The sequence below is a fragment of the Pseudorca crassidens genome, chromosome 20, assembly GCF_039906515.1.
Source record: "Pseudorca crassidens isolate mPseCra1 chromosome 20, mPseCra1.hap1, whole genome shotgun sequence".
Taxonomy (NCBI): domain Eukaryota; kingdom Metazoa; phylum Chordata; class Mammalia; order Artiodactyla; family Delphinidae; genus Pseudorca; species Pseudorca crassidens.
Window position 1 is genome coordinate 58863664 of NC_090315.1, and position 12260 is coordinate 58875923.

Here is a 12260-nt window from a genome sequence, read left to right on the forward strand (position 1 = left end):
AACTGCGTGGGGCAGGGAGGGAAGCTCTGACCCTGATCTGACCTTCGGTTGAGCCCGCTTTCCCCCCTCACCTCATTGTGGCCTCGGAGCAGGTCCTGGTCCCCTGGCTTAGGCCGTGGCCACTCCTCTGTGTCGCTGTGTCCTTCCAGGCCTGAAAACTCCTCCTTTCCTGTCCCTTCCCCTTCTTCTCCCAACAGAAATGTAGCTGCTCTCTTGACTTTAATTCCCTGTCTCGGTGTCTCCCCAACTTTCTCTGTCCCCCATGCACACGGGGCATGTACTAGAGGAAAATGGCCAAAAGAGAGGAGGCCCTGTTTTTTCCTGCACTTGCTCTCAGAATGTCCCAAGATCAGGGTGTGCTCCCCAGGGGTGGGGGCGGGGATCTGGGTCTGGGAGCTAGTGTGGGTGGAGGGACGAGAGGCCCTCACTGAGGTAGCCAAGGGCCCACGCTTGCTTGCCTCGGGAGCTTCAGTAAAAGAGCCCCAGGGGGTCGGGGGTCAGTGTGGTCTCCTGCCCCAAAGACCCTTTGACCTCGAGACGTTTGCATCCATAATTTTCAGGAACCTGTGTTTTGTGTAGATGGTGCCTGTCTGCATGGTAACGTGCTTATCTAATTCTCAATTTTTCTTCCAGTTTTTCCTTAAGTAAGCAAACTGGTAGGTGGGGGGGGGGGGTGTAGTTAACCTCAAATTCCAACCCTGCCAAAACACAGAATCTTTCATTACTTTGTCTGTGAGCGTATATTTTTTTATGTGGTTGCAAAAAAAAAGAACTTACAGAAGTTTAGTTTTTTAGATTTATTATTTTTATGTCAAAAAGATAAACAAAAATGACCCTCATCCCACATCTAGATAATTTCTGTTGATTTTCTTTCTTTAAGTAACACTAGTCCAAGGTGAAAAACTAAACAGGAAAGGAAAGTACGTGAGGGAACAGGATGGAGAGGCACAGAAGCCTAAGAGGGAAAGGAGGTGTTCTTTCACACTCTCTTCTCTCACTTTTCGTCCATCTCTCAGTGATAACCGTCTTAATAAAGCACATACCAGCAAATAGATATTTTTTCTAAAAATGCAGTACTGGGCTTCCCTGGTGGTGCAGTGGTTGAGAGTCCGCCTGCCGATGCAGGGGACATGGGTTCGTGCCCCGGTCCGGGAAGATCCCGCATGCCACGGAGCGGCTGGGCCCGTGAGCCATGGCCACTGAGCCTGCGCGTCACATGCCGCGGAGCAGCTGGGCCCGTGAGCCATGACCGCTGGGCCTGCGCGTCCAGAGCCTGTTACTCCGCAACGGGAGAGGCCACAGCAGTGGGAGGCCCGCGCACCGCAAATAAAAAGGCAGTACTGTGCGTTTGCACTCAGTGCTGCGTCTGTAACAGCTGTGAGGTGTTCTAACACATGAACGTACACATGCTCCATAATTAATTTGGCTCCTGCCCTGTCGATGGGCATTTAGCTGACTCCTCATTTTCTTCTCTAATTTGCAGCGCCACAGTGCACATCACCGTAGCTTTTGCCACTGTAACAGTACAAATTCTTAGTGGCAGACAGACCCTCTTTTTGAAGTGTTTCCCCCCTTTTTGTTTGCTAAATTGAATGGATCCATGTATATCTCATACTCTCAATATAGTAAGTGTGATATAATATAGTAAGTATTAATATAATCCTTTATATTTGTAGGATATTGTTTAGCATAGCAAAGGTTCTGGCGCGTCATACTTTAATTTGATTTTCAGCAAGTGGTGTAGGGTACGTAGGTATTCATATTCCCAGTCATTCTCAGGGTGCTGTCCCTGGGCCAGGAGCCTCAGAGCATCAGCTTCCCAAGGCGGTTTGTTAGAAATGCACATTCTCAGGCCCTGCCCCAGACCTGCTGACCCAGAGACTCCGGGGTGGGCCCAGCAATCCACATCTTCACATGGCCTCCCCCACTCCCCCCTGCCAGGGGACTCTGCTGCTGCCCACATCGGGGGGGTGGGTATCATCTAAGCCACTGCTCATTCCTGAGAAGTAGGGGCTGGACGGGGCCAACGGTTTAAGCCTGAGACCTGAGGCCTGACCTCCAGTTCCGGGTCTGCTCCTTGGGGTAGGGCCCTGGCTATTCCACCTTGAAAGTGAAGGAAGCCAGGCGGGTGGATGGTGAGCGCCTTAGTGCCCTAAATCAGACCCGCTCCCAGGCCGGGTGCCTGGACCCAGGGGAGTTCTTTCTGTGGCTTCTCCTCTGGAGTGTCTGGGGAGTGAGGTACTAGCTTAGAGGTGTCTGTGGAACATGCTGGTCTTGTCTCAGGAACGTGCAGAGAGGACCCGGTGGAAGGATCTGTTAGCCAGTCACCTCTCTTTCCATTTCAGGTGTCACCAGATGGACGACTTCGGGCCTGCAAAGAGCCTCATGACCATGTGCTTCACCTACTATCACATCGGTGAGACCCGGGGTGCGGCTTACGTGGCAGGCAGACCTGTCACCTTCCAACGCCACGCCAAGTGGGGATTTCTTAAGGCAGAGCTGCGAGGCATCCAGAAAACAAAGGGAGCTGATATCAGGGCGGGAACAAGGAGGAGGGAGACCCCTAGAGCGGGAGGCGAAGAACGGTCCACAGCGTGGGTCAGGAGGCTGACGGCCCTGGCTGGGAGGACACGAGAAAGTAGACACACGGGCAGGACGCTTCAGGGTAGACGCAGGACATCGTCTCATGTTCTGGCCAAACGTGACACAGGGTCAGCTGTGGACCGGGGTGACCTGGAGCAGCCCGGGGTCTGGGGCAGGGCTCGTGGCCCTGGGGCCTCCTGGTGCATCGCAGCTGGGGGCAGCTGGGGGGCTCCCCGTGTTAAGCGCCTTGGGCTGTGACCACTGGCGCTCGTTCAGGCCGCCGTGAGGGGAGGGTTGCCGAGAGCTTGCCCGCGGGCTGCAGCTGGGTCAGGGCAGCGCAGGCACCAGTGGGCTGGCTCTTGTGGCGCGTCCCCTACCTCTGCAGCTCAACTTCATCGTCTCCTCGCCTCAGCAGCCCACCCTCTCCTTGCTGCTCTGCGCCATTGCAGCAGCTGCTCTGACGGCCTTAGCGTGGAGCCCTTTGATATGGGGCGGGACACATCGGTCCATGCACAGCCTTAGGAAGGGACATACCTCTTTTTCCCTCGCTGCCCTTCTCGCACCATCTCCCATGTCCAGTGGCCTCCCTGTTTCAGGACCAGCCCAGGTGCCAGCCAGGCCGTCTGGAATCCGCACGGCCCCTCCCTCCACAAGGAGAGACTCTTGTGTCTTCCTCCATCACTTTGCACGTTACACTTTCCCTGTGTGCGCTGCTCCCCTGCCCTCTGGACTTGCTGCTTCTTTGGGGCTGGATCCCTGCCTGTTTCCTCTGCAGCCCCTGGTGGCACCTGGCTGACTTGTCCACACTAGGTCCTCAGCGACCGCCCGAGAGGGCAGGGGCCCCGGCCCTCCGTGTGCCCACGGGCCTCCTGAGCCTCTTGCTTCCCACCGCCGCCATGTCTGGCCATGGCGGAGGGAGGTGGCCCCGGCCTCCGTGGTTCCATTTGGCTCTCATCCCTGCTCTCTCCCCCTGTCTCCAGGTAAACCACACCTGCTCCCCTCCGAGTTCAAGGAGAAGCCGGCCGGGAGCATCGACTCCTACTTGAAGTCGGCCAATAGCTGGTTAGCGGAGAAGAAGGACATCGCCGAGCGGCTTCTGAAGAACACGTCGGCCAAGACGGAGAACGTCAAGGGCTTCTTCGGGCTGGAGACCAAGCCCAAGGGGCCCCTGGCCAGGAGAAGCGAGTGAGTATCGCCTGCGTGCGTCCCTCCCCGACCGTGGGTGTGACAAGGAGGCCACCCTGGCCCAGTGTCGGGAGCATCTCTGCGCCCTCGGCCGTCACTGGGGCCTGAGAGCTGCTCCTGGGGGGCAGCTGCCTCCCCACCCTCCAGTTTTCTGGGGCTTCCAAACGCTGTTCCATTTGCTGATGTGCTGGGATGCTCCCCGTGGGCCCGTGTTTCTAGGGCTGGAGAGGAGCGTGTGGAAATTGTCAGTAGGCAGGAGGGGAGTTACACCCCCCTCCCTGCACCCCGCCTCCCGCTGCCGTGAGAGAAACCGTGTTCCCCAGGGCAGCGGTGTTCCCATAGCCACTCGGGGACCCGCGGGGGGCGGGGCCGCTTCGGAGCAGTGCAGGGACCGAGACTTCCACAAAGCAGGGGCGCCCTGTGGTCCCCGCCGTCCCCTCCGACGGCTCGGTTACAACCAGCCCACTTGGCTTTATTCCTCCTCTGGTCTGGACAGTCTTGGATTCAGAGAAAATGGCACAGAGGAGCCTGAACAGCACATCTCAGGCACTAAAAGGCTGGCAGGTGGTACAAGTGGCGTTGATTTCGTAAACGTGTTTGCAGAGAAGACCACCTTCGGTTTACACATTGGTTATGAGGCATCATCCCGTTTCAGCAACGTAACAGGGTTCTTTGGGTCGTTTTGTCACTGCTATGGTTTCTCTCCCCAAGGGAGAAAGAAGGCAAGTCCCAGGAGAAGCCACGGAAGACGGGTGAGTGCCTGCCCGTGCTCGCGGGGCCGGGCGGTGCCGCAGCAGCGCCACGGGGTCTCAGTCCGGCCCACGGGGAGCCGCAGGTCCCTGGACGCCTGGGGCTCCAGCTCCCCCGTAGCAGGGGACGCTGTCCTACTGCGCTCTGCTCTGGTCTCTAACTGCTTCCTGAATTTCCACGGAAAACCCGCCTCTCTGGGGATCAACTCCTCCTCCCAGGGGACTCAAGGAAAGTATCCCCAGTGGTGGGGGAGCTGTTCCCGGGACCCTCCCTGGGGAGGAGTCCTCAGGGCCAGGCCTGAGAGCCGCAGGGCAGGTGCCATGGAGTTTCCGCTTATGTTTGTGTGACCTGTGGGATGATGCGGGGCCTGCTGGGAGGGTTGCTGGAGTCGGGGCGGGGCGGGGGTCTGCCTCGCTCAGTCTCCCTCCCCCTCCCGCAGTGACTGTGTGCAGCCCAGAGGAGGAGAGGAAGGGGGAGAAGATCTACCTGTACACACACCTGAAGCAGCAGCCCATCTGGTAAGGCCACCCTCGACGTTTGTCACCAGCACCCATGTCTCCATCAGAAGTGAAGGCCAGGGCTTCCCTGGTGGCGCAGTGGTTGAGAGTCCACCTGCCGATGCAGGGGACGCGGGTTTGTGCCCGGGTCCGGGAGGATCCCACATGCCGCGGAGCGGCTGGGCCCGTGAGCCGTGGCCGCTGAGCCTGCGCGTCTGGAGACTGTGCTCCGCAACGGGAGAGGCCGCAACAGTGAGAGGCCCGCGTACCACAAAACAAACAAATAAACAAAAGAAGTGAAGGCCACTCACGCCCCCTAGGAGAACCAAAGGAGAAAAGATGGGCGAGGATGCAGGGAAATTGGAAACTCGTACACGGCTGGTGGGCTTGTCCCACGCAGCAGCCACTGCGGAGAGTGGTCGGGCAGCAGTTAAACAGAATTTTAGCCCATGACCCCGGCAGTTTTACTCCTGGGTAGATACTGAAAAGAGTTGAAAACAGGTACTCAAGCAAAAACCTGTGCACGTATGTTCATGACAGTGTCATTCGTAAGAGCCCAAAGGTGGGTACATGAAATGTGGGCTGTCACTCAGCCACGTAAAGGAATGAGGCACCCACCCCTGCCACGACATGGGTGGACCTGGAAAACGTTCTGCCACGTGACCCAGGCCAGACACAAAAGACCACGTAGCGTATGTACACAAAATGTCCCGGAGGCAAAGCCCTGGAGACAGAGCAGATTGGTGGTTGCCAGGGGCTGGGGGAAGCCGGGAGTGCGGTGATGAAAATGTCCCGGAAATGGATAGTGGCGGTGGTTGCACAATTCTGTGAATACACTAAAACCCACTGAACTGTGTCCTTGAAAAGTGTGCATTTTACGGTATGTGACTTACACCCTAGTACAGCTGTTCTGTGTGTGTCAATAATGTACACACGTGGCGGCCGTGGTTGCAGTGGGAGACCAGTGGTCAGGGGACATCTCGCCCTCTGTCTTTCTCTGAGGACGCTCTCGTCCCTCTGAAGCCTCTCCGTCGGTGGCTTTTATTTCCTCACACGGAGGCGGTGTAGTAGCCCCTGGAACCCCAAGGGTGTCAGACGTGCCCCTCCCACGAGGATCACAGTCTAGCTGCAGTGGGAGAACCTGGGGCGGCAGAATGGGGCGCGTGAGGCACGCGGCCGGCCAGGGCTGGGCTGCAGCTGTCCCGAAGCCTCCGCGAGGAGAGCCCACCCTGCAGGGCCAGCCTCGGGGGGAAGCAGGGAGAGGGAGCCCGGCAGCCCCGGTCCCACCGTCTGACGTAGCTTGGGCCCCTCTAGGCTCCGCTGCTGTCTTATCTGCAACAGGGCTCAGCCCCACTTTTCTGTACAGAGCCGGGTGGTAAGTGTTTTAGGCTTGACAGGCAACCACTGCCCTCCGCTGCTGTGGTGCCAGAGCCGCCGTGGACAGGGTGTAAGTGGGGGTGTGGCTGTGATCCCATAAGCTTGATTCACACAGACGGAGAGCCCGCTGGACTCGGCCCACGTGCCGTAGGTCTGCTGACCCCGATCCCTGGGAAGCGTGCCTCTTCCTCGTGTGTCGCTATAAATACGTTTGCCCTCTGCACGTGGCCTGTCCCTGCCGGGGCTCCCTGCCGGGGTCCCATTCACGTTACTAGGCCGTGTTCTAGAGAAACAGGCCTCCTCAAAGCCTCTGCTTCCTGTTGGGAGCTCAGCCAGAGGCAGAGAAGGGGAGATGGCCTTTGCCCACATCCCGCTGGTGGCGGCTTCCCCTTTGAGCCCACGAGTCCAGGCCGAGTCCTGGGAGAGACGCACGGATGCCCTCAGGACACGTTGCCAGGTGGTGGGGGGGAAACCAGCTCCATTGAGGATAAAGGCACGTGGGCCTTGTCTGTCTTGCAGGCACACGCTGAGGTTCTGGAACGCGGCCTTTTTCGATGCTGTCCACTGTGAGAGGAGAAAGCGGTCTCCCACCACCAGGTAGGAGCCAAGTCCAGGCCCGCTTTGCCCCAGGGAAGAGGACCAGGGCGAGGCTTTATTGTCCCGTTCCTGAAGAGGAAAGCAGGAGGACAGAACGGCTGAGTTGACGCGTCTGTTTCTTCCTCAACCCCTGGCGGCCCCGGTGCCCCGCAAGCTGCCTGAAGGGTCCCGGGCGCACCGCTTCCTGGGTGGGGGGGCCAGCTTGCATGAGCGCTTCCTGCCCCGGGGCTCCGGCATGACTCGGCCTGACCCTCCTAAGAAATGCAGACTCCCACTGAGTGAAGCCCACAGGGCCCCCCTCGGACCCCCTCTGCCTGTCTCTGTGAGACTCCAGACTCCCGAGCTGAGACCGCTGCCGCGGGACCCTGGGTGCTGGGCTCACGTCTGGGAAGGGCAGTCGCTACTGTCAACCTACTCCTCTGGGCTGCAGCTTCCCCGAGGGCAGTCTTGCCGCTTCGGAAGACTCCCTTTGTAAAGCGGTTCACTGAGCACTGGGCAGCGGCGAGGGCTGGGCACGGTGCTCAGCTCTCTCTGGCCACGGCGGCGAGCTAAGGCTGGTGCCTGCTGTGTGCAGCAGCGGGGCGGGGAAGGGGCAGCGGCCTCCCAGGCCTGGGTCACCTCGTGGGCCCCTCCAGTCATGGGACTTTGAAGTCTGAGTCTCTCCTCATTGATGAAATTGAATCCCCGCCTTCTTTGACCCTGGGGAGACCCCTTAACCTTTCTCCCGGCAGGAGAGAGGGCAGGTGCCTGCTGGTTAAGGCTTTAGTCCACGAGCACTTGGGGGATCTTAAGTGAAATCTTTTTTGGGGGGGAAGTAAACCCTATCGGGATGACCTGCCTCGTACCCCACGGCGGCCTGCTGTGGCTGTGTGCCCCAGGAAGGCAGGGGAGCACGTGGAGAGGAAGCGATGCTGGAATTCCTAAGGATTCTAGAGAGAGAGTTCTCCGCCCTTCTGGGAGTCGCAGATGCAGGAAGTGCCTGTAGGCGAGGGGGATCCTCGTGTTGCTTTGCTCTCAGACTCCTGGGCCACTGCCCCCCGGAACCCCGTCTCCATATCCGTCTCCGCTGTGATAACCCTCCTTCCACGCTTTGCTCTCTTTTCCATCCACATATCTTGCATGACTTTGACGTGTTCCTCTGTTTACCTGTTTCTGCTGCCGCTCCAGAGGGGATGCTGGAGAGGAGGAGAAGAAGAGGTGTGTGTCCACGTGACTGTCCATGGACAGTGCGGGGGCCCTTCGGGGCCGCTGGGTCGGAGGGGAGGGGGGTGTGACCAGACGTGGGTGTGACTCGCGGCCGGCGGGCCCAGCGCTGGGACAGGCTGGCGACAGACAGTGGGGAGCTCGCCGAGCATAGAGACCCCGAAATGGTCAGGAGACAGACACGGCCCCCGAGAGCCCCACGAGGCCCAGTGCGCATCCCGAGAGGAGAGGGCAGTGAGGTCCAGGAGGTCAGCTCCGACCTGGAGCGAGTCCAGCCTCCATGGGCCACTCTGGCCCTCCCAGCGGACCCCGAAACCACACCCTTGGGTTCCCTTGTTGTCCGCTCGGTCATTGATCCGGGCTCAGGAGCTGCAGGTCGGGCCAGCGGACCTGTCCCTGCAGTCGTGCCTAGGGGCCTGCGGGCTCTGGCAGACCCTCGCCCACTCTGACAGGTCTGGGGGGTCCCGGAGGAAGGACAGCTGCTTCCTTCCCCCGGCCACTGTGTGTGTGAGGGGGTCCCCTGAAGACAGAGGTCTAGAACAGGCTATTTCCTGCGAGCCCACGGTGGGGTCTGACTGCAATTGTTTGAGCTTGATATGTGCTCGATATCTTGGTTAAGATGTTTTTAGAGTGAAAGGCCTGCCTATTCAAAATATAGTTTCTGATTCAGTGCTTGTTTTTAATTTGGTGGAAATTCCCCAAAGCATGCTTCCTTTAATCAGTGATGTATTTTTAGTGCTTATTGTTTTATGAGAAATCTTGTTTTTTTTAACGCAGCCTTATTATGGCTTTAAAAGGAGCATTTGGGCACGGCAGCTACCTCCATTCCTAAAAAGCCCCCAAGTTCCCACAGACTCTCTGGGGGGCGGGGGTGTGTGTGTAATTAACCAGCCTTCCTGGAGCAAGGCTTCCCAGCACCACAGCCGAGGCCCGACAGGGCTGGAGCATCATGACCTCTGAGCCCCACGAGGGGAAGTGAGCCTCTGGGCCTCACAGGCCTCCTCACCCAGAGCAGATGTGGTCTGGCCATGCACATCCCAGATCTGACCCCCAGGACACCCCGAGATTGGGGGCCAGGGGTTGGCTCTGGGTCCTTGGGCAACCTTGTGCCTCCAGCATGATTCCTCTTTGGCAGACTCTGCCGGCAGCACCATCAGCACCCTCTCTGTTCTCAGAGGCAGAAATGTCCCCGTTTCAGGAGGCTTCCTCTTCTGTAAGCTGCTGGACACATCCGAATTCCCACTGTGGCAATGTAGACACACGATCTGCCCTCCTGGGGTATTAGACCTCGACCAGTATTGGGTGCTGAACTCAATTTTAAGGAATTGATTTGTTGGTAGGCATCCCCTGATCCCAAATGACCTTCTACCTATTTCTTCAGAGATCAGATAAAATGTCCCAACTCTAGTCCTCGCCACAGCAAAAGGACTGACCTCCTCATCTGGGTCAGGGCTGCTGTGCTGCACGCCTGCGAGGGAGCCACTTCCACATGGTCTGGGGTTGTGCAGTGCACAACCTGTGCAACAGTACCCAGCGAGCCTGGTGGTGGTGTGGGAGTTTATGTGGCTGGACGATTCTAAGGGTGACCACTCAGGGAAAAAGGATGGGAAGGAACATGGCATGGGATTAGCATAGTGCCTGGAAGCACATTCCAGGTGTCTTCGTGGGTGTCCTGTCAGCATGAGGAGACTGGGAGACTGACAGTGCCGCCTCTGTTGCGCCCTGGTGTCCCATGGCTCCCGCTCAGCTGCAGCGGCACCAGTAGCCTCCCTGGGCTGGGAGGGGAGAGAGGAGTTAAGAGTCGATGTTGTTGGTTCTGTTCCTCTTCTTTCAGCTTCTCCATCGCCCTGACCCCTCACCCCCTCATACTGCCTCTTCTCTCCCTTTTCTTTTGTCTTTTTCCTCTCAGCCCTGTTTTAGTCAGACTCCTTGTCCAGAGTGTAATTTTTAAGGGGAAATAGGCATCTGCTCACTTCTCAGGTGGCCACGCGGCTCCCATGCCCCGGGGGGTGGAGGTGGAGTGGTGCAGTGGCTGACGGTCCTGGGCCCCTGGGGACAAGGGTGCTTGGCCGTAAGGGGAGGGGCTGACGCCCTGCAGGATGGGGCGGCGTTCGCTCTCAGTCAGGGACACCGAGCTCAAAAAGAGCTCAAAAGCGCACTTCCCTGCCCGAACCCTGAGCCCCGCGCTGCTTCACGGAGAGCACGTGGAGCCTCACGGGCCGTGGTCCCTCCTCGTTGGGTTCCCGGCTTCGCTGAGAGGCTCTGTGCCGTCTTCTCCGTGCTCACGGGCCCGTCCCCGCGCCCTACGAGGCAGCCTGGGAGCACAGTGAACGGCAGAGGCGGGCCGGCCTGATGGGCCGCGTGTGGTCAGAGGCCGCAGACGCTCGCTGGGCTCCTGACCCCTGCTCCGCCGGCTTCTCGGCACGCCTCCCCACCGGTGACACGGGCCTCGGCCTCCGTGTCCTTGAACCTTAGAGAAGGATGTGGGGGCAGCGTTCTCGTCTCCCAGAGAATGTTCCGGGCAGCCGCTCAGCGCACATTGTCTCTGGGTCCTGAGCCTTGTCTCCGCCAGGAGAAGGTGATGAGTGTGGGTCTCGGGCCCCCAGGCAGAGGGGCAGCCTTCGGTCAGGCTTCCTAGAAGCAGCGCCAGCAGCTCTTCGGCAGAGGTGTCCCCTCTCTGTCAGGGAGGCCAGCACCTGTGGGTCAGAGCAGGAGGGGGCCAAGCGGCGGGGATGTGGGCTCTGAAGCCCCTCCGCTGCCCCTCCTGTGCTTGCAGAGAGAGGTGGTGCCACATGACCCAGGAGGAGCGGGACGACAGCCTACGGTTCAACGAGAACATCACCTTCGGGCAGCTGGGGTGAGCGCCAGGGCCGGCCTGCCACCCGCCCCCCCCCCCGCCCCCCCCGCCCCGCCCTATGACCCGGACGGGGCCACGCCCACTCCGGGTCACCCAGGAGATGAGCAAGCAGGGCGGTGTGAGGAGGGACCGCCGGGTGAGACGCTCCTACCCGGGGGCTCTGCTGGGGGAGCGCCACCCTTATGACGTCACACATCCCCGACTCAGTGTCACGACCACTGTGCGTTCTTAAATGGCTCAGAAGCACACGATTCGCTCCACTTGGCCTTGACTCCGGTTCCTAATTAGTCCGCCCCTAACACGGTTTCATGGTGAGCAGGGCTGGCCGATGAGGCGATTTGGTTTTACATCTTTCTATCGATTCCCCGGCCCGGTGGGTTGCATGTCGGGCCCCGGCTCCCTTCCCCTCGGGAGGCGGGAGGGCTGCCAGCTCACAGCCGTGTCCCCCCAGCACGTTCACGCACAACATGCTGGCGTTCGGGCTGAACAAGAAGCTGTGCAACGACTTTCTGAAGAAGCAGGCGGTGATTGGCAACCTGGATGAGGGTGAGTGGCGGCAGGGCCGGGGTTTTGGGGGCGGGTGCGCTGCGTGCTGGAATCCCCACCCGGCTCAGAGGACTGTCCCTGCTGTAATTACCCACGGGACATTAAACGTTCCTGTCGGCCTGCATGCGCGGGACACTCTTCCTTCCCCTTGGAGACCCAGTTCTGCTAGGTAGGGCTTGCCCACGTGGGGCAGGATGGTGCGGGGCCCACCAGGTCAGTGCTTACAGACAGGGCCCAGGAAAAGATATAACTTGGTGCTCAGACTCTGACCTTGAAAATGGGCAGACTCTGGCGCTGAGTTGCCCCTCCGTCTAAATGGCCACCACATGGCCTGTCTTCGTTGCTTGAATGACACGTGGCCGCAGGTCCCGGGGGAGCGGCGGGGGTCTTGAGGTCTTTCCGGCATCTCTGGCTTCTGTAACGGGAGGGGACACGTTGCTGATGTCAGCTTCCCTGATCGACAGCTGGCCTTTAGGCGTCATCCCACGTGCTACAAGATGCTTCCTGCGTGTCCCCTGAAAACTCTTCCACTTAGACATAGATTTGTACCGATCGATATTGTTTACAAATAAAACTCCATCCTGGACCGAGTTAAAGAGGGCCAAGTACGGGTGGCCTCAGGCGGTGCCCCCGGAAAATCTCAAAGTGCTGTCACCAGCCCCACC

General features: G+C 59.3%; 1 protein-coding gene across 2 annotated transcripts in view; it reads left to right on the forward strand.

Annotated features, from left to right (window-relative positions):
* KIAA0513 (KIAA0513 ortholog) overlaps positions 1-12260 on the forward strand; it is a 59406-nt gene that overhangs the window by 41422 nt on the left and 5724 nt on the right. Inside the window, exons 5-12 of one of the 2 annotated variants that reach the window (XM_067720662.1) lie at positions 2346-2416; positions 3564-3768; positions 4480-4520; positions 4958-5036; positions 6912-6989; positions 8157-8186; positions 10969-11049; positions 11501-11595. In XM_067720662.1, coding sequence (XP_067576763.1) covers positions 2346-2416; positions 3564-3768; positions 4480-4520; positions 4958-5036; positions 6912-6989; positions 8157-8186; positions 10969-11049; positions 11501-11595 — 680 coding nt within the window. The remainder of the gene's footprint in view (positions 1-2345; positions 2417-3563; positions 3769-4479; positions 4521-4957; positions 5037-6911; positions 6990-8156; positions 8187-10968; positions 11050-11500; positions 11596-12260) is intronic. The other variant, XM_067720663.1, reaches the window with a different exon arrangement.